General features: G+C 41.9%; 1 protein-coding gene across 1 annotated transcript in view; it reads right to left on the bottom strand.

Annotated features, from left to right (window-relative positions):
- STAC (SH3 and cysteine rich domain) overlaps positions 1 to 22,643 on the bottom strand; it is a 137,550-nt gene that overhangs the window by 77,640 nt on the left and 37,267 nt on the right. The window contains exon 2 of the mRNA XM_012745422.2: positions 4,173 to 4,449. Coding sequence (XP_012600876.1) covers positions 4,173 to 4,449 — 277 coding nt within the window. The remainder of the gene's footprint in view (positions 1 to 4,172; positions 4,450 to 22,643) is intronic.

Genomic DNA, 22,643 nt, shown 5'->3' with positions numbered 1-22,643 from the left:
TTCATTGGTAAGCAAACACTGCTTTGTCTTTTTAGTTCTACATCTTTATGTTGTGTGTGTGTGTATATATATATATATTCAAACCAAAACTTTGAATGGAAAATATATATATTTGAATGGAAAATATATATATATATATATATATATATATATAGTGTGGAAAAAATATATGTAGTGTGTGTGTATATATACATTCAAACCAAACTTTGAATGGAATATATATTCCATATATATATATATTCCATATATATATATATATATATTCCATTCAAAGTTTGGTTAATAGCTCATGGCTTTTTTGAGCCATGGGATGAGGTCAGCATAGGTCAGGAAACAATTAAACCAATGGTCAAACAAGAGCATAGCAGAAAGGTCCTGCGCTCGGTGTAATGTAGTATATTTCCTCATGCTATATTATTCATTATAATGGTAATGCAATGAATAATATAACAATATACAATATATGTACAGCAATGCCAAGGTCCATGGGCATTTTAAATTCATTCCTAGTGCAGGGTATTTTATATTGCATCTTGTAGCATTAGAGTGTGTTCATGGATGCAGTGGAACCTTGTCAACCTGTTGGTACCTATTCCAGGTCTTATTTACCATGCTAGTGCTGTGAGTGTTGGCTGCTCATGACTCAGAGATACCCTTCTTTTCCCCAGAGAACTGTCCTCAGCCAAATGGGATGCTCCTTGCCTGAGATGCCCACCACCACTTCCTGGGGCAAGCCATGGCAAGTGACTGTGGGACAGGACTGTGCAAAGGTCAGTTTCTTATCTCAAGTTGGGACTGCTCAGTAGGGTCAGTCTGAAGTGGACTCACCTGAGACCACAGCCTTGCTTGGCTTCTTCCCCTGCTCCTCCCGCCTCTTTGACTGTCCTCCTGGGGACACTCCCCATAACAAATGACTTTCACAAGAACCCCTGTTCTCAAGTCCTGCTTCTAGGGATGCTAACCTAAGACATCACTATTATTATTTTTCCCAGTGGTTGCCACTTGGACAGTTATGAAAGTGAATGATTCTTTGTGCAGCGACTGTATACAGAAACTTGATGTTTTAGGCAATGAAATCCATTTTGAAAAATATTTGTTTAGAAAATATGAGTCCATTTAATATACTGTGTCTTTTGTTAAGTGGACTCCAACTAAATAACTTTAGTTAATTTAAAAATAGTTTTGGAAACAAGGGATCTGTCAATAAACAGAAGAATGGAGTCCCTTGGAAAAATCTAATTGTTGGAGTAGATTCATGAATTGAGTTAGTTATATTAATAGTACATGTTGACTTGTTGAAGTCTTTGAAATTTCAATGAGATGTAGATTACCACACAGGTTTAATGTTCTCCTGAAATGAGTCATGGTAGACAGCTAACTCAATATAAAGATAGAAAGCCATAGGCACAGTGACGATGAGTCCTCCCACCCCGAACTCTCATTGTCAAGGTCTAAGAATGGCAAGAGAGAATCTGCTTAGTGGAGGAAATATGCTCATCGAACCAAGCACAAGAGATAGCTCAGAAATCTCCTGGCCTAGCTTAAGACTTGGTCTGGAGTCCTGTTGACCCAAAAGCAGGGGCATTCAGCATTGGAGCCGACAGGCACACCTGACTGCCTATTTCTCTTACATCTCCATGAAAAGTTGGGATGATCATCTTTGGCTTCATCAGGTGACCAAATTTTCTTGGAAGGGATAGCTAAGAGGTGATCAAAAAGAGTAGCAAGGTCCCAGAGGCAAAAATTGGATTAACCAGAGGTCATGCCATGGTGCCTACTTAACTCAAGGGGTCTGGGAGCCAGGTAAGTAGCAGTTTCAGGTGTCGAGTCCAAGGTCAAAGGAAAAACGTGGCAATAGGAAGCTAAACAAATTAGAAACAGATGGGTCAGTGAATGAGGCTGGGGTCCTGGTCTACTTTTACTGATCAGCGATCATATGGCAAAAATGTGTCCTGTCCATCTTTAAGGCACAGGTGTCAGTGGGACACAAATGTGAGGCCTTGCAAAACCAACTGTGAGTGCCCACTGAGGATGTCAGATTCATTCGATTTATAGTTTGATTTTTCTTGGCTATCGTACAACCTTTGGTTCTCAGTTGAAAGGAAAAAAAGAAGCAGCTTTAATATCTCTTCTGGAAGGTTATTCTAAGTGGATAACAGAAGGTAGTCCTTTCCTGAAAATCTAGAATACGATGATGACCTGAGCCTTGAAGAAAACAAATCTTTGGGTAATCTGCGTGGAGACACCAGCCTGGGTTTGAAGGGTAAAGAAAGAGAAAGAGGGCAGATCAGCTGAGCTCCCTTAGCAGAGAAGTTAAAAGCCCTAAGCATCATTTCAGGAAGTTAGAGAACTTCTCAGCCCTATTCCACCTCTCCCCCTCTCCTCTCCTTCTCCCTCCTGTCTTCTCTGTCTCCCCCTTTCCCTTCTGCCTCACCTCACCTCCCTAAACCCCTTTCTTCTTTCATAGAAGGAGCCTGCTGTTTGGTTTACTTTGGTTTTGCCCTTGAAAAGAGTAGCATGCCTTGTGGACTCCTTTTTTCCTTTCTTTTTTAAAAGATAAAATGGCAGCTACAATATAAATTTAATTCTGAGAAAAGCACAGTGCAATTGTCTTTAGCAGAGGGCATTTTCGGATGTGTGCTATTCAAAATAGAGTCTTTTAAATTGTTGTCGCACTTGAGGCCTACCTAGAATCCTCTTTAGGGTAATGACTATGACATTCCTCAGAGGTGAACTCATTTCCATTACTCATCTGTAAAAACACATGTTCCATTTGTCTTTTCGCACTCATCACAATGAGATTTAAAATAGAGACTCATCATCACCTATTTAAGGGTTATGAATAGCGCTGCCTTGAAAAAGCCTGGTGGGAATTTGTGTGGAAATTGAAAGTGGCACGTCAGATCCAGAAGCTAGGCAGACACGGAAACCGAGTTAGCGGCCAAAGTGCCCAAGTATTCAGGGCATAGCACAGGATGAGACCTCCAAGCCCCCCGCGCTGATGGTCAGATACCAGGTGTCACTTTCAGATGGGATGTGAAATGGAAGGGTGGGAGCCCCAAGATTTGGCAGAGTCTACCAAAAAAACAAACAAAAAATGATCCATAATCCAGAGACCACCCTAAGTGGGAGACTGGATTACTGAGCCCATTCTTTACCCTTGTATCTATGCCCTTTGCCCGTGGGCTTGCAGTTCCTGCTACTAGAGGCAGAAGGGACTTCCCCATCCCTTGGCTATGGGCCTGGCCACACAACTTGCTTCGGCTGATGGAATGCCTCCAACCTGAGTCCTTAAGATTTGCAGGGTTCCACTTGTCCTTGCAATGAGAACAGGACATGGCTGGGCTGCTGGTTCAAGGAAAGGGTAAGAAATAAGGGATATAGAGAAGCTGCCAGCTCTGTGCCCTGTCTGGATCAGCCAAACCCCAGGTGACCTGAAGGTGCCCGCGTGAGAGTAAATTATGGCTATTTTTAAAACACTGGAGTTTTAGAGCAGATGTTGGGCAACATTATGGTGGAAATCTTTGACTGATACAAGCACTATTCCTCCATGTGGCCTGTTTGAAGGAAGAACATGAATCACAGTGACTAGAACACGAGAGTGTGATTAGATAATGATTTTCTGAAAATGAGGACAGGCCTTGTGTATACCGTTGTAAGAAGGGGCTGACGTTGCTCCTCATTTTGAAGATCCCACCCCTCAGCTGGGCCTGGCAAAGGGTGGAGGAAACTGTAGAACCCTGCCTTCCAGTCCATACTGGAAACCACGGATATGTCCAACTTTGGGGATGCCAGACATTGGCCTCTTTGGGAAGAAACAAACATTCCAAGTCTCACTGGTTGCCCACTAGCAATGACGGGCTGATGAAGGTGTGCGATGACCCAGACCTCTTGCCTCAATGCAAGAAAGCTCTAAAGGACTTTAGGGCTCCCTGGGGGTCAGCTGAAGCCTTGGTTACAACTATATCACAACCCCACTTCTCCCTCTGCCCAGTCCTGCTTCCCTTACCTTTTCACAAATATCGCTCCCCAAAGCACTCCCGAACGATCCTCCTGCATGTAAATCTCTGAGGCCCAGAGTCTGTCGTGGGAACCTGGACCCGTGGTACACCACTCTCACTCAGCTTTCCAGGGGCGCTGGGATCTGGAGGAGGGGGCAGGGGAGGCCTTACCCACTATCATGTGGTTGCAGACATCACAGAAAGTGGGCTTCTTGAAGATGTGTTCCTGAAAGGCATGGGCCTTCCCGCCTGGGTGCAGGCCTGCCCTGGCGGGCGTGGACGTCAGGCTTCCGGGCACAGGGAGTGGGCTGGAGCTGGGGCTGACCTCAGCCAGCATGTCTGCTTGCAGCTTCACGTCGTCACTGTTGGCACGCTGGAAGAAGTTGTCAGCACTTTTGCTCCGTAAACTCTTGGTCTTGAAAGAGAGTGATCGTTTTAGTCTCTGGAGCTGTAATACAATGACAGAACAGTTTCTCTTACCATTGATGGATCAGGCAGACCCAGGCTGTGGGGGTGAGGTCTGTTCCATGCGTTGCACAGTTCCCACTGACACTCCCAGCCCCGAGGAGGCTCATGTATGGTCCCTGTATGGGTGGGGTGATGGCAGTGCCTAGTGACGAGGGAACTCAGCAGCACCAACCCACCCCTGTCGCCAAGCCAGACAGCAGAAAGTGGTCCCGTTGTGCCTTTGCTTCTGCCCCTGCTCCTCCTCCCTTCCCTCCTTCAGGTCCCACCAGTGTGCTGTCCAGCATGTCCCACCATGCTGGGTTTTGACATCACTTGCCTTTTGAATTTGAATCATTGGAAATGTTAAGTGCATGGACTCATGGGCTCAAAGGCTGGGTGTGTAATGCTAGCCTTTCTTTCTTGTGATCACTTAGCAGCCACTTGTCTCTGCACACAGCAAAGCAGAAGAGGCCATGGTCTGATTTGAAGTCAATCTGGCTCAACTATCCACAGAACACAAACCAGAAACTCTCAAGTCTGCTTGGGTCTGAAGCATATGGATAAGTAACCTCTGTGTGCGTGCGTATATGAGTGTGTTTGCATATGTGTGCGTGTGTGTGCATGTGTGTGTGTGTGTGTGTGTGTAGGACACAGTGTTGAATTATCCCTTTGACTTTCTGTGCTCTTCCTGCTGCCCTGCCCCTTGTTTTTGGCCACGACAAACTAGACCATTTCTCCTTTGCCTTTGGGAGTTAGGAAGAGGCACCAAAATGGGTGTGGAAAAGCACTAGCTTCTGAAAGGTTTGGGTTTGAGTCTGGTCTGCCCCTCTAATCCAGTCTTCTCACTGAAGCTAGAGGGATCGTTGGGAAACACAGATGTGAACAGATGAGCCTTCTTGTTTAAAATCTCTCAAGTAGTTTCCTTTGTTCTTATATTTAAAGAAAAACTCCTTGTTGTGGGTTCCAGAGATTGGCATATTCTGGACATCAGTGACAGCTGGCACCACCATCCACCTTGCTCTGTTCCCCCAGCCACAGTGGTCTTTTAAAAGTCTCTCCTAGTTACTATTCTTTTTCATTACCATCCCTTAGTCCATAGTTCTTCCTCTGCTCAGATAAAAGAAATGGGCCTCCTACTCACTAGTTTCATGACCTGCAACAAGTCACTTCACCTTTAAGGTGGTTTCCTGAACAGTTCTTTTTATTACCTAGAATTAACATCTATAGCAGGCAAAAAGGTGCTCAGATATTAAACCAAAAAGCTTTTTCATAACAAAGAAAGTAATCAACAGAGTGAAAAGACAACCTACAGAATGAGAGGAAATATTTGCAAAATATTCATCCAATAGGGGATTAATATCCAGAATATATAAGGAACTCAAACATCTCAACAGCAAAAATAACAACAACAATAACAAAAACCACCTAAAATCTGGTTAAAAAACAGGCAAGTAATCTGAACAAACATTCTCAAGAGAAGACATACAAATGGTTAACATATATATGACAAAAATGCTCAACATCACTAACCACCAGGGAAGTGCAAATCAAAACCACAATGAAGGATCCTCTCACTCAGGGAAGGATGACTATTATCAAAAAGACAAAAAATAGCAAAAGCTGGCAAGGATGTGTAGAAAAGGGAACAGTGTTGATGGGAATGTAAATTTAGTATAGCCACTACGGATAGCAGTATGGAGGTTCCTCAAAGACCTATAAATAGAACTACTATAGGATCCAGCAATCCCACTACTGGGCATTTATCCAAAGGAAAGGGAATCAGTATGTCAAAGACACTTCAGCACCCCAATGCTGTCTACTACAGCAGTATTTACAATAGCCAAGATATGGAATCAACTTAGGTGTCCAACAACAGATGAATGGATAAAGAAAATGTGATGTATATGCACAATGGATTGTTATTCAGCCATAAAAAGGAATGAAATCCTGGCATTTGTGGCAACAGGGATGGAACTGGAGGGCATTATGTTAAGTGAAATAAGCCAGGAACAGTTAAACACCACATATTCCCACTCATATGTGGAGATGAAACAAAGTTGATCTCATAGAAGTAAAGAGTAGTACAGCGGACACCAGAGGCTTGGAATGGTAAGGAGAAGGTTAAAAGACACAGAATCATAGCTAGACAGGAAGAATAAGTTCTAGTATTCTATACCACCATAGGATGCCTATAATTAACTATAATATATGGTTTCAAATAGCTAGAAGGAGGATATTGACTGTTCCCAACCCAAAGAAATTATAAAAGCATGAGATGATGGATGTGATAATTACCTTGATCTGATCACTATGTATTATTGATATATCTATTAAAACATTACTCTGTACCCCATAACTATGTACAATTATTATATGCCAATGAAAAATAATAAAAATTGAAGAAAAAGGTGCTCAGTACACTATTCTAACAAGGGCCTCCATCAAGTATGCTCAGACTCCCTTACACAATATGCAAGACAAGTGGATGTCACCTTGCCAAGCCCAGCCGCCTCCTCCTCAGCCTCCCAACTTTCTACCTCAGAAGTCCAGGAAGATATGGTGGCCAGTAGTGCTTGCTGTGGACTGCAGAAAGGCCACATTCTCTCCCCTTCTCCTTCTCCTTGCCATTTTGCAATGTGACTTTGTATCTCCTCTGATCAAAAGTGAAGCCTATTCTCTCACTCCTTGAATCTAGTTGGTTTGAGGAATTTGATCAATAGAAGGCAGCAGAAGCAATTTTAAGGCAGTTCCAAGCCCAGGCCTCAAGATGCCTTGCATACTTCTGCCCTCCCTTGGGAAACCTGCCAAACTACCGTATGAACAAGGTACCTAAGGTAGCTTGAGGGATTATGAGAGACACGTGGTCTAATCAATTCCACGTCACTCCAAGGAGACCCCAGAAGTAGATCTTCCCTGCTGCCCGGCAGGCATAAGGGAATCCAGATGAGACCGGAAGAACTGTCCAGCCGAGTCCTGCTCAAATTGTCAACCCACACACTCATCAACTCAAGAGGTGTCTGGTGTTTTAAGCCATTAAATCATGTGTGGGTTGTGAGTACACAGCAATAGATAACTGTTACAATACTTCTTTGTACTTCTTTGCCCATCTGAGGTTAGATGTGGTTGTTTGAAGCCAGCGCTCTTCTCTCCACTTCAGGGAGCTACTGTTCAGTAGGGAGGACCTGAAGGGCCCTCTAGAAAACCCCACTATGGCCACCAATGGGGCTCTCTTGGCCAGAAAGGGCTACCCTGGAAAGCAGCAACAACCTACACAGAAAGGTCAGAAATAGTGGGCCAGCTAGGACTCTATCCTCTTTCCTTCTACCCTATAGTTCAAGTCTTCCAGAGGAGGTAGAGCTGCTAAAGAAGGGGGATAAGGAGTTTTGGGTTATTGTGAGCTATTGTGGAGTTGCTTGTTACTGTGGCACGACCTAGCATATTCCGACTGATATAGGGGAGCAGGTTCTGAGTCTTTGGAAGCATGGCATTGATTGTGAAAAGGCCCCTCCATCTCTGAAAAAGCTAAGTGGGGTGGGGGGCTATGCGACAATCACTGTGATTGAACCACACCAAGGTGAGGACCTGGAAACAGCACAGGGGCAGAACAGACCCTCTTTACTTCAAGTCCTTCAGGCTATAAACTGGACAGGGGCTGGAGGAAGGGAGGCTTAAATAGGAGACTAGAGTTTTTTTTTACTTTAGACAAACTTTTAATACATTAAAGTAACCAAGAAGTTAAAGAATGTGCCAAGATTTTGTCATGAGATGTACAACCAAGGGAGAGGAAGGTATATTAAAGCCAATGCCATTAAATAGGAAAAATAAAATCATTTTCTGTTTACTCCTCACTGAGTTTAGAAGGTTCCATAAATTGGCTACCCACGTCTCAAAAATTGAATAATAACCTCCACCCTGATTATACCAGGGCACTATTGTGAGGGTCACAGAGGATGATGTATAGGGGGACACCCTAAGAGCTCTTCAGGGTACAAAAGGTGGAGGATGATGGGGCAGGAGAGGGGTAGCAGGAACTGGGAGTATGGAGCTGGACTAAGTGCTTCGCCAGGTGACCCCTCGTAATCGTCCCGACCTTTCATGAAGATGCTATTTTATTCTTGGAGAAATGGAGTCTGGAGAAGGGTGAGCAACTTGCCTCAGGTCACACAGCTTATGTGAATCAAGACAAGGGCTCACAGCGAAATCTGCTTTCCTCCCATCCTCATGCTCTTTCCACTGCAAGTGAGGCTTTAGGGGTTGGGTGGGGGAACGGAGGAGGGTTACCCTTCAAACCCAGGAGGATGAAACAATTTCCGGGGGTCAGTGAGGGTGGGAAGGGATATGGAGTGGGAAGCCAGGATAGGGAAAGTGTCTAGGTGATGCCTACACACTTCCAGCCTTGTCTCCCACCTGTGCTCACATGCTGTACAACTTCTTTCAAACTCTTTGTCATATGTGGTGTTCTGTATGCCCTGGAAGTTTACGTGTGATGTTTCAGTGTGATGCTAGGAAAGCTGTAGCATTTTCCTCGCCCTGTACGATGTGGCTGGAAGTTTTGTCAGGCAGTCGGAGCCTGACTGCCTCTAGAGCTAGAGAATTAGCCTTGGAAGCCAAGGTGACATTTCTTATTCAAGTGGATGGCTTAGAAGAAATATCTACATGTTAAATAATGTCCTAGACATGAACCCAAAGGAATATGTTTTCTCCAATTATCCCTAAAAGAGCAAAGGCCAGATGAGAATATTATGCAATGCAGAAATAGAAGCAAACCCTCGTAATCACAGATGTCACAGAATGCTTAGCTTCCATGCACCACTGCCATGTCCTAGCTCCATTTTGTTTATAGTAATAATGACAAAAAGGAAGAGATATTCTTGGGTACCTGACCATGTGCTAGAAACTACTCTATATACTTAATATAATCATCCTAACAATCTTATAAGGGAATCATTCATTCATTAAATAATTCATTTAGTAAATATTTATTGGGGTAGTACTATGAGCCAGGTATAGACTTTGATTTGGGGGAAAGTATAAAGTCCTTTCCCTTAAAATTTTAAGGTCTAGTGACCGGAGACAGAAAATGAACAGATAACCAAAGAGGTGTATGATATAAATTCGGATAGGAAACAGGAGCTACAAAGGAAAATAAAGGCAGAGCCAGGCCTTAGAAAGTGACTAGGAAGGCTTCTCTGACAGGTGACCGTGGAGCAGAGACATGAGGAAGTAAGGAGTGTGTTAGCTGTGCTGTAGAAGAGCATTCTGGGCAGCAGGAAAACCAAGAGCCAAGGCCCCAGCAAGACAGCAAGGGCAGTGTACTTGCGAAACACCAGGAGGTCAGTTTCTGGATGAGAATGACAGGAGAGGGAAAGGGCAGAGACGCCAAGGGCAGCATCCTACCAGGCCTTGTAGGTCATGGCAAGGGCTTTGGAATTTATCCTAAAGGTGATGGTTTTGATCAGGAAAGTGATAGGGTCTGACTTTTACTTAAAAGGGTCCCTCTAACTTCTGTGTGGAAAACAGACTGTACGAGGGCAAGATGGAAGCAGGGAGACCAGTTGGGAGACTCTTGCAATAAATAATTCTGATGAGAAGTAATTTAGGCTTGGCCTTGTATAGTCACGGTAAGATGTGGCTGAATTGGGGGTACATTTTGAAGGTAAGGACCAGTTGGACTTGTCGAGGGATTGGATGTAGAGTATGAATGATTTTAAGGTTTTTGGAGAGAGCAGTGGGGTGAAGGGAGGTACCATTTACTGAGAGGAAGAACATTGAAGAAGCAGCATGTTTGGCATGAGGGGTGAGATGGGGACCAAGAGCTGAGTTTGGGGTAAAGTTACGTTTGAAATGCTTATTTGGAATTCAAGTGAAGCTACCGAGTATTTATGATTCTGGGGTTCAGGGGAGAGAGATCTAAGCTGGAGTAATATCTTGGGAGTCATTAGCATATAGATGGTATTTAAAGCCATGAGACTAGCTGAAGTCACCATATGCTGCCTGATCACCCATGTGTGGATCTTCATTCTGCAACCTGCTAGCCGTTTAACTTCTAGCCATGGGAGGGGAGGGAGCAGCTGCTGGAAACAGTAAGAGAGACGTGGAGTCGCCATTTCAGAGACAGGAGAGTGAATGGACTAGAGCAGTGCTCAGCGGTAGGAAGCTGGGGCGGCACAGAGGCTCCATTTCAGGTTATTACCTCATCTGACAGACGAGAAAACAGAAACCTGGCAACTCACCCAAAGTTAAATGGCTAGCGAGTTGCAGAATGAAGATCCACACATAGGTCTCTCTGGCTCCAAATCCCTTTAAGCCAAATGGACATTCATGAGCAGGCACCCCACCCCTTGACCTCTTCTTAGTAAAATTCCTCTGCTCAGGGTGTTTCATCTTCCTGGTGCCAGCTGGAATTTTAGCCATCATCTGTGCGGTTGCCAGGTTGAGCAACACTTCTATGGCAATTAGTCGGGGGATGCAGAAACTGGGCGTCACGAGAGCACTGAAACAGAGAATTGCAGCCTGAAGGTGACTGTAATAGCAGGCGTATTGATTTGCCAGTCTGCTCTGCGGCGGCACATCGAGTTAATTAACCAGCGTGCTGCCCGACCATTTCAGCCAGGATCTCAAGTCCGCACGATGGAGAAGGGGTGGTTTTGTGCACATGCATCTCTGCCCACACAGGCAGTAAATCAGGAGGCACAGGCACCACGTCAACTCCGTTTCCTGCCTGTTGACATTAACCATAAAGTCAGCTGCCTCTACACAGACATTTTCACGGCTTTTTAAGAATGCATCAATAATGCACTGGCTTTTACTTCCGAATTGAAATGAGATCATCGGAGAGCCTTTGACAAGCAAATGGCTCATCCTTGATACTCATATGTGATCTACACCTTTAATTTTAAAACATTAAAATGTTTTCCTTTTTCACATTTTAACTTTTCTAAGATAGAGTTATGTTTTCAATTGTAATACTCATTCTTTTCTTTTTTTTTTTTTTTCTGAAAAGATACTATTAAGCCAATCCATGACATCTGAGACTTGAGGAAATAGGTTATTTGTCATGCTGCAGCCTCACAGCCCTCGTGCATTGCCTCTGAAACCCAGCTCCCTTCACGCTCCGGCAGCCACACGGATCCACTCCATATATTCCGAGTTTGCCTGACGATGTGGTGGGTCAGGGCGCTTTCCACACTCAGCCCTAGCATCTTACCCATGGCTCAACGGACAGAGTGAGCACTGGGGCGTCTTGAGAAATGTAGTGCCACTGGCGAGGACCAACTCTCCCACCAACAGTTTTGCCCATCCATACATAGCCTGATGGTGACTTCAAAGTAAGAAATATTCTTCTTCCCTCTGCCTCGCTCTGTCACAGCCCACTGCCAGAACCAGTTGTTAATGAATATATTGATAAGTGCTGCTTATTGAATCTATTGCATGCTCTGCCACCAGTGAGCTATATGGTCTTGGGCAAGTCCCTGAGCTCCTTGGCCTGGGTTCCACTGGGAAGTGGAGAGGATGAGCTCGATGGCTGCAAGGTTCCCTCCCAGCTCTGGGAATTCAGCACGATGAGGGGATACAGAAGACTTTGAACAGTCTCCTCTACTTTTAGGAAGTCTAAGATCTAATTCTGGAGACAAGCAGCAATGCCTAAAACTATCAGAGGGTGACATGAGACCCTATATTTATATTATCAAGTGAAAAGTAGAGTGTTTTGATCGCTGCCTACTCTAACATGTCAAAAAAGGGAGCTATCAATGGAGGCTAGAATTGTCAGAGACATTCTTCCAAACCTTGAAGGATGAATCGACTTGAAAACATATAATTCAACTGTTTAAGTGCTCCAATGGCCTCCCTCACTTCTAGGCTATATCGTCGTAGAAGGATAGGCGCATTTCTGTGGGATACAAGACCCTTTGATGGACGTAGGCCATCCACCTGTCCAGCATTACTTCTGGCTGCCCCCTCCTGCACCCTAGGCACACGGATGCACTAAAGGCAAGGCCCAGGATTTCAATGATGCGGAAGCCTTCAGTGCCTTTGTTTGTTCTGTCTGGGAGGTTTGATACATTCTCATTCAATGTAACTGGGACATGCCTGCTTCTCCTTGACTGCTAAACTTCCCTGTGGAGTCTCGCCTGGCCCTCCTGCAGGTGGCTCTGGACCCACTCTCCTGTGTGACTCCCAGGGTGCAGCATGGAAGCGTGTCACTGCCCTTCCTGTCTTCTGCTCTTGGGCTTCCCTGCAGACCACGAGGCTACTTCCAACAGGTAGCACAGAGCCTAGCACACAGTACTGATACTAATTACACTAGCAAATAATTATTCAACTCTTATTACACACTAGGCTCCATCATAAGGATTTTATATGGGTTGTCTTTTGATCTTCTGGAGAACCCTAGGAGGTCGATACTACCGTGTTTCCCCCAAAATAAGACAGGGTCTTATATTTATTTTTCCTCAAGAAGACACCATAGGGCTTATTTTCAGGGGATGTGTTATTTTCCCCTCAAAGCCTCAGGTTGCAGTACACACAGGATGGCCGGGACCTGACAGGGGGGGGCTGACCTTGTTGGTGGGGCTGCCCGAACCTTTCTGGTCACCTCTGGGATGGTAGCTGTCACAGTGGGGCATATAAGAAGGGCTGCTCATCTTTACCACTCCGTGACGAAATGCATGGGTTGTGCAGATACGCTGCGTAGCCAAGCCCACCACTAGGTCTTCTTTTCGGGGTAGGGTTTATATTGCACAAATGCTTAGAAATCCTGCTAGGGCTTATTTTATGGGTAGCTCTTATTTTCCAGGAAACACCGTATTACTATCCCCATTTTATGGATAAGGAGATGGTGGCAGAGAGAAGTTAAGTAATGTGCCCAAATATACCCAGCAAGTGTAGTGGAGTTGAGATTAGAACCAAGCAGCAGTTTGACTTCAGAGTCCAAGTTCTTAGTCTCTCTATACATTTGTTAAATGACTGGCCGACAGACTGATGGACTGACCGAACACAGCCAAACTGGAGATGTAGATGTGGAAGCAGATGCGAGGATGCCATGAACCAGCACGTGGGGTCTCCACAGGAGTCAGGCAGAACTTATAGCAGGGCTGCAAACATAGTTGTCCAGGAAACCTTTACTGAAAAGCCTGGCCTGACTGGTACCCTGTGTTCTGGTAAGAGTGGGAAACAGCAGACACTGAGGAAGCATGTGCGAATGCGTGTGGGTGGAGGCGTTCCAGGTACTGATGGCGGCAAGGTAGACAGTGTGAACAGAATGGTAATCTACGGTGACCCACTGCACACTCTCCATAAGGCAGTCATTAGTCTTAATGAAAACAGCGTGTGCTGATTGCACTGGGGTGGAATCTGGGTGCAATAGAAGGAAGAGAGTAGCATCAGGGAGACACACTGGGAAGGAAAATTGGCAAGCTCTCCCTCTGTGCACTGAGGCTGGCTGACATATTTTCTCCAAAGAAGATTCTGTGTAGCTCCTGAGTTCACAGTCGCCGAAACAAGAAGAATGTAGTGCCATGGAGGTCCGGGCTATCTCTCCCCTATTTCTCTTCACTAGAGAAATTCACGATCACTCATTTTTTTTTAGACACCATCATCTTCCTTCGTGACAGTGCTTTTATTTCTTTGACTTTTTATTTTGAAGACTTCTACACTCACAGAAAGTTGGCAAGAATAGTTCTGTGAGTGCTGAAATACTCTTTACCCAGATCTACCAATTATTAAGGTTTTACACTATTTGCTTTTTATTGTTCTCTCTGACATGCAGATATTATTATGAGTGTTGTTGTCATTGCTATTATTGCAATCATTACTGAACTGTTTGGGAATAAGTTGCAGGTATCAGGATCTTTTATCCCTAAACATTTCAGTCTGTATCTCTCAAGAATGAAGATATGTTAATGTAGATACAATAGAGTAAATTTACATTAATGCAATACTATGACCTAATATGCAAATCGTACTCAAATTCTGAGAACTGAGCTAATAACACCTCATAGCATTAAAAAATCTGCTTCAGGATCTAATCTAGGATTATGCATTGCTTTTAGTGTTCATGTATTTTTAGTCTTATTTGATTTGGAATAGTGTCTCAGCTATGCTTTTTTGTGACATTTTCATTTTTAAAGAGTACAGGATAATTGTCTTGTAGAATGTTCCTCAATGTGGGCTTGTCTGATGTTTCTTCACTATTAGGCTTTGGTTACACATATTTTTTGTCAGAAATGCCAAGAAGGGACACTGTGTCCCTCTTTGTGCACCATATCAGGAGGCATATGATTTCTTTATATAACTTTCTTCCTTCCTTCCTTCCTTCCTTCCTTCCTTCCTTCCTTCCTTCCTTCCTTCCTTCCTTCCTTCCTTCCTTCCTTCCTTCCTTCCTTCCTTCCTTCCTTCCTCTGTCTCTTTCTCTCTCTCTTTCTTTTCTTTCTCTGCCTCACAAGCTAGAATATAGTCTCCACCAGGGCAGAGATTTTCCATTGTTCTATTAACTTCTGTACCTCAGAATCTCGGAGCCTGAAACACATTAGATGCCCAATAAATACTGAGTGAAAGAATGAATCCAAATGCAATTGACTCTAAAGCCCAGGCATACTTAATTACCAGCTGAACTTCTTACTACAGCAACCCCCCCCCCCCCAGAGAATTCCAGAAAAATGACTCCAAGTTACATATTTTTGAGCAGGCACAACATGCCAGGCAGCCTATAGGCACCTTGGGCAGGCAGAACAAGGCCTGTAAATAGCTCAGTGCTCTCTGAGAATTATGTCCAAGGCGGGCCCAGAAGGAATGCTGCAGTAGTGGCTTGTGGTAGCATTGCTGGTTGTAGGAGGACCTGCAAGGGTTCTGCATGCAACAGCTCATTCCAGATGATGCTTATTGGGATGTGGAGGAAGGCCAAGGTGTTTCACAGGTTCACAGTCTTCTCCGTATAGTCACATTAGCCCTAGGAGCATGGGGAGGGATCTGCTCTGCTCATCACTTATCCAGAGTGTGGCGTGATTAGGCTCTTGTTTATAACCCTATCAATTCAGAAGTGGAAAAGGTGGAAATAAAAGGCAAGGTGGAGGCTGACTCAAAGAACAGACCACTGCTCATTTTCCCAATGCAGGTTCTCAACCCAGGGCTTAGGCCTTAGCTGGGGTGTTTGTGGATGGGGCAAGAAGAGGGTTGGAGGTGGGGATGGGTGGAAAGGCAGTGAATTAGCTGTTAGACTTACATTTTGCTTTAGGTGGATTGGACTTTTAACACCTGCAGATGAGATCCTTACGACCAACAATGAAAGCCATGAGACCTGCCCAAAATGTCAAGAGGCAATGAACAGAATTTCAAGCAATCATGTTAGAAGAGTGTGATAGGAGAAATAGAAAGCTGATAGCTGAGGGCACCCCACTGGGTTCAGCCCATTTAATAAACCGGTGACCCTATCCCTATTTAAGAACTTATTTTCATATACATTATATAATTTTATGTTAAAATCAGTAGTGGGGTCAGAACTTGAACCCAAGCTTGTGAGTCCACATGTGGAGACCTTTCCCACAGACTGGTTCTGCTATTCAGTATGGTATTAGGTCAAGAAAAACTCACTTTTGTCTTGAAAAAAGTACTTAACAATGGATTAAGTCAATTTATATGCTGAATACTTTGTATATCTCCAACAACATGTATAATCCTTGACTTTTCATTTTTAAGCCACTGCAGGACCCACCTCTAGAGCTGCATGTTAGATTTACAAGAACTTAGTAAATCATTTTTTATTAAATGGCTTATAGCTTTAAATTCCGCTTGGAGAATCAGAGCAGCAAGTACAATCCCAGCTCTGTTTGGAGCCTCCTCTGATGCTTTCCCTGATTTTAACAACCTATGTAGCTAGAGATAAGGGCAGTTTCCTTTGCCAAATGAACAAGAAGACATTGCTTCTTCCTGAAAAACCTCAGAGTTAGATTACATCAAATGAGGGGAGGTGAAAAAAAACGACTGATTTTAAATATTAGTTAGCTATTAAGCATTAGAGAATCATTCTGAACTTTTAAATTCAGCAGGGCTCTGGATTCCCTTATCTTTGAAAGAGCAACCCAGTGGTAAATTGTATGACTTATTTCCTTTTTTTTAAAAAAAAAATACTATTTTAAGATAATTTTAGTCATGCTTAAATGTTGCAAAGTAGAGTCCCCACATACCTTTCATTCAGCTTCCTCTACTTCACTTCTTATATAATCATAGTAATTTGATTGCAACCAGGAAATTAACACTGATGTAAAACTATCAACTCATCTACAGATCTTAGCATAATTAGAATTATTATGCATTATTAGAATTAGTTGTTAAACTAATGTCCTTTTTCTGGTCCAGGAACCAATCCAGGATTCCACATGCACCTATGATTATCTTTTTTTAGTTTCCTCTAAACTACGTCAGGTCCTCAGTCAATCTTTCTTTGTCTCTCATAATCTTGACCCTTTTGAAGACTGATGGCCATTTTGTTGAATGGCCTTCAATATAGGTTTGTTTGACTTTTATCATTATTAAATTAAGGTTATGTATTTTTGGTAAGAATAGGACAGACGTGATGTGCGCTTCTCTGTGCATCATACCAGGAGGCACCTGATGTCAATGTGTCCCATCACTGGTGACTAACTTTGGTTGTGGGGTTAAAGTGGTATTTGCCAGATTGCTCCAGTATAAAGTTACCTTTTTCCATTGTAATGAATGAGTATCATGTGACTAGGAGACTTTGGGACTGCAAATATCCTATTCTCATCACACATTTGCCCTCTAATTTCAACATCCATCAATGAATCTTGTCTGTAGACTTATTACCTAGTGTTTGCCTGACGGTGGTGTTCTGTTTCCATTGGTCCTTCTATATTTGTTAATTAGAATTTTACTGCAGAATTATCCCTAATTTATTTCTTTATTCATAAATTTATTTATTTCTCTTCGTATGGAATGATAGATATTTGCTTTCTACGGATTACAATTATCCATGATCGTTATTTATTTTGTTGCTCAAATTATCCCAGGTTTGGTCATTTGGCACTCCTTTAAGTTGGCACCTGAGTTTTTTTGAACATACTCCAATCATTTTGGAACACTTCCTTCCTTTCTAATACTACAAGATTTTTCAGGCTTACTTTATGCTTTCCCCGTTCCAGTTGTGCAACTAGCCATTTCTTCAAGGATTCCCGGTTAGTTATACTGGGGAATGGTATTTACAAACTGAGATATCTGGGTACTAGATGTGCTCATTGCTACTACGGTACCATTGACTTTAGGCTCTCTCAGTGGACAGAGCTAGGAAATACATGAATACTCACATACCTATACACAATATTTATTTTTATATCAATCTATCTGTATAAATATTAAAAACCATTGGTTCATACAAATGTACTCCCTTATTTATTAAAACACATTTTGTTGTTCCCTGACTGATATTTGCATGGCTGGTCTCCAAACCTAGTGTTCTTTAAACTACACTAGAGAAGGAAGGAAGAGAAATTACTAGGAGAAAATACATAGCACAAAACAAAGAACTTGGAAAAACTCTGAAGAGCAGAGAAGCCACTAAAAGAGGAGCCATGTAGTCACTTGATAAATGTTTGTTGAATTAAGTGAATGGGAGGATCATTTTATTTTCACGAATATTCATCAATGACCTTCTCTTTGCTGTCCATTCTGCTAGGGACAAGGAGAAGCAACTACATGCTCCTTGTTCTCAAGTTTTTACTCATCTGGGAAGAGACAGATACATACACAGATTGATTATGTTCATTATATGGAAGTAAACTCAGTCTTGTGAGAAAAATAAAGAAATGAAATATAGGGTAGCAGTGTTTTCAGGAGGAATATTTTAGGACGATAGATTATTTATGAGCAAAATAAGGAAAATGAGGAATAGCATAGGAAGGAAGCTTCAAGTTCAAAGCATAAGACAGGAAAGGAGCTTGATTAATGTATCAATAAGCCTGGAAAGTATCTTGGAGCAATGGATAATTGCTGAATGGTATTAAGCAATGGAAGAATTTGTTCATATTTCTATATATTTTACAATATTAATAAGGATGCACATATAGTAAAAAATTATACAACGCAAAAAAGGGAACTTATTGTAAAGTAAGTTTTCCCCTCACATCAGATCCCCAGTTCAATTTAGAGTAAAACCTCTATTAGCAGTTTCTTCTTCCAGAGCTGTTCTGTCTATACGCCTGTACATAAACATCCTCTTCTTAAAAACACAAATGTGATTATATAATGGACATTTTTCTGGATGTCGTTTCTACATTTTACGATATATACTGGGGATGTTTCTATTGTATATATCCAGCAGAACAGGAGTTTTAACTTTTTTCTTTTTAGTGATACCCTAATATTCCATTGAATGGAGGTACCAGATTAATTGATTCCTCTTTTGATGGACATTTTGATTGTTAGCATTTTCTTGAGCCAGAGACCTGTAGTACTTCACCAAAATTCATTTTCATTTTCTTCCTGGGTATATGGTTAGATTTTGTTTCCCAAAGAATCTGGCAGATAAATGCATAAATGAGACTGCGTTCTTGCTAGTGAAATACAATGAAATGCTACGTGTCACTTCTGAAATTAGGTCTTAAGGCTGTGTGCATGTCTGTTCCATTCTCTCATCCCCTTTCATGCTGGCTGGAGTATGAATGTGGAGGAGATCCTATTCCACCATGGAGATTGTGAAAATGTCCTGGGGAACAGTCAAATGATATGTTGGAAGGAAATGGGTACTTAGATGACCACAAGGAGTGGAGCTGCCATGCTAGTCTAAACGGTTTACCTTGAAACCTCGTGAGAGAGGAATAAACATCTATATTTATCGGGTTTCTTTGTTACCGCAGCCTATCCTCACCCTCACTAGTATATTTCTATTACAAACAAGACTGGAATGAACATTTTGTACCTACATATTTGCATACACATATACCATTGGTTGGCATAAGTGAGTGCCTTTTTCTCTACACCTTGGCTAGTACTCGTTATAATTAATTTTTAAAATATGTGTCAATTTCCATAGCACATCTTATATTTTCCTGGTTAGAGCTGGAACCCATACTATTAAGTGAAGTTTCCCAAGAATGGAAAAACAAGCACCACATATACTCACCAGCAAATTGGTATTAACTGAACAGCACCTAAGTGGTCACATAGGTACTACAGTAATAGGGTATTGGGCGAGTGGGAGGGGGGAGGGGGGCGGGTATATACATACATAGTGAGTGAGATGTGCACCATCTGGGGGATGGTCATGATGGAGACTCAGACTTGTGGGGGGAGGGGGGGAAATGGGCATTTATTGAAACCTTAAAATCTGTACCCCCATAATATGCCGAAATAAAAAAAAAAGAAAAAAAATATGTGTCAGTTTCATAGGTAAAAAATGTTCCATAAACATTAAAAACATATAATTTTTTAATTCTCTATGAGGCTAAATGTCTTTTTATATATTTGTAAGCCCATTAATGTGGTGTATATGGGTAGAAAAATAAGATATGAAAGCTGAGATAACCAAACTAGATTAGAAATGGGGGGGTATAGAAGAGGTAAGGAAGGAATTTGTAGCAACCAGTAATACCATAGTAAAATTTAAAACAGCAGTAAAGGCAAAAGCGAGAAAGACTGGCTCTGCAGAAAGGTGACCCAGTGATGTGTGGGTATGTTTGAGAAGCTCACACACAATGAGAAGTAAAGGTACAATAAGTTGAGAATCTCTAAAGAAAATATTAAGGAAGATATAAAGAAATAATTGGATCCTGAAGACTTCAGAATGACTAGAGCAGAAGCAGTATTCAGGGGTAATAGAGTTCCTGGGCTAAATGAGGGAAGAAGACCCGAATCTGTCAATGGGTGGGGATAGGGACAGGGGAGGAAGGGTCACTATGCATGAGGTCCGTGTTGTGAAAAGAGACATCTCTTTTCCTGCCAGCAAGTTAAAGTATCTCATCAGAATGTTGTGGAATCAAAAGCAAGGAAGGATTTCCAAGCACACAGGCAAAAAATTGGGTCTCCCACAAAGAAAGAAACCTAAACTCACTTCAAACTTCCCTTCCACAATATAAAGCAACGTAAGACAAAGTTGGTGACCCAAGTACTCTTAATGCAGACTCTAATTGATGAGCAGAGACAACAAAAGCCTTGGGAAATACGGAACGTGTGAAGCACAAAAAGACTTGTGCTCGGAGTAATTTGAACGTGCCAAAGTTTAAACGACTGGTGTAAATGTAGTTCACAAAGAAAATACACCTGTCACAAATAATGAAACAGATGTCTTAACAATAATAAAAACACCGTGCATTGCAGTAACAAAACACAAGTGGTAAGGGGAATGGAGAAGGAAGTCAGGTTGTGTTAATTTCCTGATTTTATACAGAGAAGAAAAATCATGATGACCACCATAACGATGGTATCGGTTTCAGCTAACATTCGAGTCCTTCTGTGTGTCAGATACAGGACTTTACAGGTATCATATCTTTTAATCCTGCAAGCCACCCTCTCAGGTAGGCCCTATTATTATTATTCTCATTTAAGACAGGAGAGGTAATGGATGTGCTATTCCATTCTCAATGCTAATACAGGCACATAGTTGCAATAAGTGTTAAGTAGAATTTTTAAATTAGCCATCAATATATTTTACAAGTAGGATTGTTCTCGATTTATCAGAAAAAAAGTTCATACGGCAAAAAGAAAATAATTTAAAAAGAAAAGAAGAGAATTATCAAGGGGCATTAAAATCTTCAGAAAAGGAAATGAAATGACAGAGGTAAAATCAAACATGTGACAGTCATTGGGACTCAGAAGCCAATACCCCAAAATATGCTGCATTGACATGCTGAAAAAACAGCCTCCAGGTGTTTCTGACCTTCCCCACACCAGGCTCTCAGTCCTCTTCTCTCCTCAAGCACAGGATGAAGTTGTTCCCTGAAGTTTTTTTACCTGCCTAAAGGCTAGACCTGCTAAAGAAGAAAACAATTAACCTCTGGTCCCTTCCCTGAATTTTCATTAACTGAATTCATATTGTAGAAAGAAAGACTGAAATCTGTCAACACACCTGGACAGACTTGTCACAAATCATTGTCTGCTCTGAGGATCCAAAAGACTCTGTCCCAGGCCATTGTATGTTCTTCAAGCCCAATGAATTCCCCTAAACATCATTTACTACTCCCCTAAAATCACCCAAACTTTCCAATCTCTCTTTCCTCTTAGAAGGAGGATATGTAACCATCAGATTCCACACTGTGTGGTGGGACAATCACTCCGTGACTCTCCCTTGTGCACACTAATACATTTTAATGCTATTTCTCTTATTAATCTGTCTTTTGTAATTTGATTTTCCAGTGAAACTTCAGAGGGCAAAGGGGAAGTTTTCCCTTGGTCCCTACACGGTAAATGCTAATGGATTATATTCCTTATTAAATAAATTTAAAATATAACTTAAAAGAGACCCACTAAAACCAAAGTAACTTCTAAAGATTAAATGAGGGAATTAACAAAGAGAATGACAAATGCTGTCGAAAAGAGGGCTTTGCAGTATTATTAATAATATTAGACAGAGTGAATTTAAGTTAAAAGAAGTTGGTAGGACAGAAAGAAGTTTGTCAGTGGGGAATGACACAATCCAAAATAAGTTTAAACAGTTAGGAGTTGTTGTGCACCAAATAACAAGACATTAGACAATATAAGATGAAACTTTTAAAACTATAAAAAGAAATAGAAAGAAATGGATCAGTAGCAAAATATTTGATTTCTTTTAATTCATGATAAATCTCACATTGAAAAAAATTATAAATTATACAATTGGATTTATGATGTTGATTTAATTGAGAGTATTAAATTCTTTACAATTCATTTAAGTACATTTTCTTTTCAAGTGCCTATGAAACATTCATCAAAAATTACCTTATAAAAAAACCACAAAGGAATTCTCAATAAGTTCCTCAAAATAGATGATTAAATAGGCCATATTCTATGAACACAGAGCTATGGAACAAGATTTTAATAACCAAACAGTAAACAATATTAAAACACCTAACCAATTGGAAATTAACCCTTGCCCTCTCATTAGCATGTCTGCACAGCCATGCACACATTCTCTTCTGCTTTAGGGTACTAAGAAAATAATAAAGAGAATAATAATTATAAAAATTTTAGAGATATAATCACAGTTGTATA

This window comes from Microcebus murinus, chromosome 1 (assembly GCF_040939455.1).
Source record: "Microcebus murinus isolate Inina chromosome 1, M.murinus_Inina_mat1.0, whole genome shotgun sequence".
Classification (NCBI taxonomy): domain Eukaryota; kingdom Metazoa; phylum Chordata; class Mammalia; order Primates; family Cheirogaleidae; genus Microcebus; species Microcebus murinus.
Note: the sequence above shows the minus strand (reverse complement) of the source record. Positions and strands in the feature narration are given on the sequence as shown.